This window comes from Panthera tigris, chromosome X, assembly GCF_018350195.1.
Source record: "Panthera tigris isolate Pti1 chromosome X, P.tigris_Pti1_mat1.1, whole genome shotgun sequence".
Taxonomy (NCBI): Eukaryota; Metazoa; Chordata; class Mammalia; order Carnivora; family Felidae; genus Panthera; species Panthera tigris.
This window is the reverse complement of record NC_056677.1, coordinates 85,966,105-85,972,647: the sequence shown is the minus strand read 5'-3', so window position 1 is coordinate 85,972,647 and position 6,543 is coordinate 85,966,105. Positions and strand designations below refer to the sequence as shown.

At 45.4% G+C, this 6,543-nt stretch overlaps 1 protein-coding gene across 2 annotated transcripts; it reads left to right on the top strand.

The window, feature by feature from the left end:
* The first annotated feature begins 303 nt into the window (after positions 1-303).
* On the top strand, positions 304-4,651 carry LOC122235523 (nucleosome assembly protein 1-like 1). Of its 2 annotated transcripts, XM_042975222.1 has the most exons (3): positions 304-2,474; positions 4,110-4,144; positions 4,578-4,651. In XM_042975222.1, the coding sequence occupies exon 1, from the start codon at positions 571-573 to the stop codon at positions 2,464-2,466; it is 1,896 nt and encodes a 631-aa protein (XP_042831156.1). In that variant the 5' UTR covers positions 304-570; the 3' UTR covers positions 2,467-2,474; positions 4,110-4,144; positions 4,578-4,651. The 2 variants fall into 2 exon arrangements, with proteins under 2 accessions (XP_042831156.1, XP_042831155.1); XM_042975221.1 differs by lacking the exon at positions 4,110-4,144.
* The last annotated feature ends 1,892 nt before the right edge of the window (positions 4,652-6,543 follow it).

Below are 6,543 nucleotides of genomic sequence, written 5' to 3'. Positions count from 1 at the left end.
GCAGTCTGCATACCCCAGGGTGCCGCCCTACAGGGACACTATGGTTCTGCTTGCAATCACAGAATTAAAAGGAAGAGGACATGTGTGGGACTGAAGGGTAACACAGGATACTAGAGCCTTGAGGGAAGCGGAGGACCTCGATCACTCATTGGACGCTGGGCATGTCAGTCATTGCTTCTCAGCAAATGAGCTTCGAGCTGGCGATGGGGGAAGTGACCCTTTGTTGACCCTTCCAAGTTCCTCCTCCCGTCACCATCCCAACGGAATCTCCCCCCCCCCCCCCCCCCCCCCCCGCCCCGCGTCCACAGCCACCTGAGGCGCGGTCTGGCTCGGCCGCTCCTTGGGCTGCCCCTCTGCCCTTCGTGTCGCGGGGCTTCCACAGGCACCTTCACAGACTGTTATGTCCTCTGAAGCCATCTTCTCTGCCGCCCCCACCGGCTCGGCACAGGCCCTGCTGCCAACAGCCTCCCCTTGAGGGCAGTCACTTCACGGACGCCATTTTCACCAAAGTTGTGGCTGCAGTCCAGTCAAAGCTCCAGTTGAGGCACTGACTGGCAAGTCGCTCCTGCCATGGCTGCCACAGAGGAGCAAAATCTGGTCCTAGGTGGCCAGGACAAAGCTGGTGATGGGGCAGGCCAGGACCCCAGGCCCCTCGGGCTCTGGGTGTCACCTTCAGAAGGGAAGGGCGGAGTCGAGGAGGGTGCGGCCTTCCTGCCTCCCGGAGAGGTTTCCAGAGCCCTTCCTGAAGAGGAGGATGGGCAGGAGGCCACCTGGGCCGCAGAAGAGAGCTGGGTTGTGAAGCTGCTAGAAGAGGAGGAAGAGGAAGAAGACAAGGAGGAAGACGAAGATGAGGACGGGGACGAAGACGACGAAGAAGAGGACTTCGAGTTCGAGTTTGGGGACGAGGACGACTATGATTACCCATCTCAAGATTTCGAATTTGAGTTTGGGGACCAGAAGGGGTCTGAATATGAGTCGGAAGAGCAGGACGAAAACCAGGAAGACAGTCAGGAGGAAGAGGAAGAGACTGAAGAGGAGGAGGAAGACAGCAATGGCCAAGAGGGCCCACAAGTCCTCCCTGCGGGTGCTCCCGAGGCCCCCGTGGCACAGTTTCGGTCCCTCTTCAGGACTCTGGTCCATTTTCTTCTACACCGTATCCATGATAACGACCATGTCCTGGTTGGGCCCCGCGAAGGCCGCGTGGTGGTCAGCAGCCACTCCCGGGAATCCCAGGACCCTGGAGAGGGACCAGCACCCCAGGATCAGGAGAACCCGAGAGAGGAAGCAGAGGTCGGGGTGGGTGAGTCCCTGGCAGAGGGCACCTCGCCGCCGGGGCCGCAGGAACCAAAAGAGGGGGCTGCATCCCAAAAGGCCGGGGAACCTGCAGCAGAGGCCCAGGTCAAAGAAAACGAGGCCCTGGGTGATGCCTCTGAGTTCTGGGAGGCTGGAGCCTGTGCACCCGCCAAGGTCCAGGTTGGCGAGTGGCCGTCACGTCCTCAGGCCCTTGCAGCTCCCGTTGTTGGGGCACCCAGCTCAAAGGCAGGCAGTGCTCAGCACTTGCCTTTAGCGGTGAAGCAGCGGGTCCTCGCTCTCAAAAACCTTCAGGCCCAATATGCGCAAGTAGAAGCTCAGTTCTATAAAGATCTCCACGATCTTGAGAAAAAGTATGCTGCCTTCTACCAACCTCTGTTTGATAAGAGATCGGAGATCATCAATGCAATCCATGAGCCCACAGAAGGCGAATGTCAGTGGCAAGTAGGTGTTCAGGAAGGCGGGGCGGGGGAAATGGAAAGAGAGCCTGAAGGAAAAGGGCAAGCAGATGGCATACCTCACTTTTGGTTGATGGCTTTTAAAAATGTGAAGATGCTTGGTAGGATGATCCGAAGAAATGATGAGCTTGTACTACAGCACTTGGAAGATGTAAAAATTAAGTTTTCGGAAGTTGAGGAACCAATGAGCTTCACCATAGAATTTATCTTTAAGTCAAACGAATACTTTTTCAACAAAGTCCTGACGAAAACATACCGAGTGCGATCAGACCCAGATGATTCTGACCCCTTCTTCTCCAAAGGGCCAGAAATTATCGGTAGCACAGGGTGTGAGATCTACTGGAAAGAGGGGGAAAATGTCACCGTGAAAACTACCAAGCTGCGGAAATGTGAGGGCCGAAGAAGTGTATCAACCACTAGGAAGATGCCCAGCTGTTCCTTCTTCACCTACTTCTATCCTCCTGATTATCCTGAGGGCAGAGTAATGGATGTGGCCACCGATTATAAATTGGGCTATTTTTTCCGTGAAGTTCTGGTCCCGAAGTCCGTATTATTCTTCACTAATGAAGCCAGTGGGTATAAATATGAAAGCTCTGATAATGAGGTCCAAGAAGCTGGAGGCGAGGAAAAGAAAGGAGAAGTGATGAGAAGTGAAGAAGCTGAAAAAGATCTGGACCCAGAAGAGAGCAATCCCTGAGAACCCAGGTATCTGTGTGTAGCTTTGTGTGTCACCCAACTGTGCCTCACATACATCAGTTATGTTTCTGAATTTCTTTTTTTTTTTAACTTTATTTTTTATTTTTTAAAATTTACGTCCAAATTAGTTAGCCTATAGTGAAGCAATGATTTCAGGAGTAGATTCCTTAATGCCCCTTACCCATTTAGCCCACCCCTCCCCCAACCCCTCCAGGAACCCTCAGTTTGTTCTCCATATTTATGAGTCTCTTCTGTTTTGTCCCCCTCCCTGTCTTTATACTATTTTTGTTTCCCTTCCCTTATGTTCATCTGTTTTGTCTCTTAAAGTCCTCATATGAGTGAAGTCATATGATTTTTGTCTTTCTCTGACTGACTAATTTCACTTAGCATAATACCCTCCAGTTCCATCCACATAGTTGCAAATGGCAAGATTTCATTCTTTTTGATTGCCGAGTAATACTCCACTGTGTGTGTGTGTGTGTGTGTGTGTATGTGTGTGTGTGTGTGTGTGTGTGTATGTGTGTGTGTGTGTGTGTGTATGTATATGTGTATATACATATATATATATGTGTGTGTATATACATATATATATGTGTATATACATATATATATGTGTGTGTATATACATATATATATATATATGTATATATGTATATATACTACATTTTCTTTATCCATTCATCCATCGAGGGACATTCGGGCTCTTTCCATACTTTGGCTACTGTTGATAGTACTGCTATAAACATGGGGGTGCATGTGTCCCTTCAAAACAGCACACCTTTCCCCAGTAAAGTAAATAACAAAACCAATGTCAAAAATTTAGTTCTACCAGACAGTGTAATGTTAATGATGTATATTGTTACAGAATGTAGCACATTCTGTAATGTACTTCATTCATAGTTACAAGTCCTTTCAGTTATAGCTGTAAGTCTTCTACAAGTGAGAAATGTGTCAGCCCTGGCGGCAGAGACCAATGTTTGTTTCGAACACCACACTTACCAGAACAAAGGGCTAAAGGGACTTGAATGAACACTGGCTGGGCCTTCATCAGTTAGCCAGAGAAATAAGTTCTCTTAGACTAACGAAGAGACAATTCTTTTTTATTTTTTAATTATTTTTAATTTTTTTTTTTAATGTTTAATTATTTTGGAGACAGAGAGAGACAGAGCATGAAAGGGGGAGGGGCAGAGAGAGAGGGAGGCACAGAATCGGAAGCAGGCTCCAGGCTCTGAGCTGTCAGCACAGAGCCCGACGCGGGGCTCGAACTCACAGACCGCGAGATCGTGACCTGAGCTGAAGTCGGACGCTTAACCGACTGAGCCACCCAGGCGCCCCTAATTATTTTTATATTAGAGAGATGCATGAGTGAGGGAGAGGGACAGAGAGGAAGAGAGAGAGCATCTTAGGCAAGATCCAAGTTCAGTGCAGAGCCTGACTTGGGGCTCACTCCCACAACCCTGGGATCATAACCTGAGCCGAAATCCAGAGTGGGTCAGTCACTAGACTGAGCCACTCAGGCGCCCCAAGGAGAGAATTCTTTTGAGAATGCGACTACTTACACAGGTTATCATAAGAATTTTATTTAGGACCACATTTAATGATTTTACCTAACCATTTATTCAGTTGTAAATTTTTATATTTTAGGGGACAATGAAAAGAAAAAAGAAACAATAGTCATGGTAAGATTATTGTTTATCTCTGGATTGATAATTAAGTTGATCTACATTCAGCATATTTTGTTCTTGGCTCTTTATTTCTCCTTTTACGGATACTGTGACTTGAGATCTAGGATCCCAAGAAGAGACGATAGTTTATGGATAGAGAAGAGTCTTTTAAAATGGAAAGAAATGTCTAAATACCAGAATGTTCTGTCAAAACAAAACAGGACAAGCCTTATTGGTGTTTGGGAAATAGGAGATGAGGTTGGTGTGTGACAGAATTGAGGACATCAGATGTGCAAGATCACCCTAATACCCATGTGTCTGGGTTACAAGAAGAAAACATGTTTTCTCCTGTTAGCACAGACATACATAGGATTGCCTATTCTTAGACTTAGAAAGTCACTGGTGCATTTTAATCGAGTTCAATTATTGTCTCTTATTTCTTCTACAGTTTGAAGGCATAGAAAGGCATGAACGAAGGAAGCCACAATGAGTTTGTTCTACAATGAATTGAGATTTTCTGGTTTTAAGTTGTCCATGGAAATTTTATCACCACTGGTTTTGTTCCAATGTTTATCACTAAACAAGTGATGTCACTTTTTTTTTTTTACACCTTTGAGAGATATGACAACATTTGTTCAAATTAAAAATGAAAGCCTGTTTAAAATGAATAAGCTGCAGGGTTTTAGATATAGAACACTGACTCAAACCTATCTTTGTATCTTTTTGTTTTGACCCACCTTACTATTACTGAAAGGAATCACTTTCAACCATTTGGTAAGCCTGTTTTAAGTTCTTTTATTGCATCCTCAAATTAATTACAAAATTATAAAGAATTTATATAAAGAAAGATGAAGGCTGCCCCTACTGCATGTTTTTGAAGTACCTGATGGATGACCTAGCTTACCTAGAGACAAGATGGTGCTGGGTTGTACTGGGCTGATGTGGACCAGCAACATCAGCATCACTCAGGAACTTTTTAGAAATGCAAATTCTCAGGCCCCACTCCATACCTACTGACTTGGTAATCCTGATGCTGGGCCGGCAGTCCCAGTGTTGCAAGTCCACCCAGGTGGTACCGAATCTCAGTAATGTTTGAGAACCACACATTTCAAGCAATGAATGAGGGGAAACCTCAAGCTTCACCTGTGGTAGGAGCAGCATTAATTCACTGATGTGAGGATGTTTCAGGTAGACAGTAAGGACTGACCGAGCTGGGGATGAGACTGGAATTCTTAAGGGCCTGGGACACACAGAAAGACCTCCTAGAAGGACAAACTTTGGGTGGTGGTATTTCAAAATAATGGATAAGGGAACAAGCTCATTCCAGAAGGACAGAAACATTATGACACTATGTATATGAATTTTCAAAACGTGCAAAACAAACATACTTATTATGGATACATGTATATGTGGTAAAAGGCATGCACTGGAGCAATGCATGCATATGTAGCATGCAGAGAGGCATGTAATGGAACAAAAAAGAGCTCTCTAGGAGAGTGGTTATGTATTGTGTAGAGGGAGAGAGGAGAATTCAAATGGCGAGGGGCCATCTTAGTTTCCTCCTGTCATAACAAAGTACACAAAGTGGGGGGCTTCGAACAGAAATCTATACCCTCACACCCTGGGGGCTGATTCTGGCAGTTCTCTAGTTCTGAAGTTCTGATTTCAGGTGAAAACAGGTTGAGGACACAGCCACGCTTCCTTTGAAGGTCCAGGAGAGAATACCCCTTGCCTCTTCCAGACTCTGGTGGTTCCTGGAACCCCTTGGCTTGTGGCACCATAACTCCAATCTCTGCCTCCGTTTTCATATGACCTTCCCTGTGTGTCGGTAACTCAATCCTCCCTCTCCTTTGTCTTGCACTCACATTAATCATTGGGTTTAGTCTCACCCTTAATCCAAGATGATCTCATCTTGTGTCCCTTAACCTGCTTATATTTGCAAAGACCCCCCCTTTTTAAATAAAGTCACAGTTACAAGGAATAGATATTAGGACTTGAAAATCTCTTTTTGGAAGATGCAGTTTAACGCACTATAGGCTCACAGTGGGATTCAACTGTATTAGTAATGTATTTCTTAAGTGGGGCGGTGGATAAATGGATGTAGTGTTGTCGGTACCATAGACTGTGTACATCTGAAATATTTCCTAATAAAAATGGCAATGAATTAAAAGAGGAAAGGGAGAAAATGGGCCTATTATCTGGAAGCTGTTTAAGGAAAATGAAGTCTTAGTTTACCAGAGTGGAGGATCAGAGAAAGGCCAGAGGTTTGATGATAGAAGATCCTGTTCCTACATTTAGGTAAAGCTGCCTAGGTGCTTGTATTTTCCATCAATATCTCTTTCTTTCCTATTGTGTGGTAGCACATCTCATGTTCTAACTAATACTGCAGAAATCTATATACGTGTATTTACTGC

Coding starts and splice junctions, on each gene's coding strand:
- LOC122235523 (XM_042975221.1), top strand. CDS start 571: ATGGCTGCCACAGAGGAGCAAAATCTGGTCCTAGGTGGCCAGGACAAA.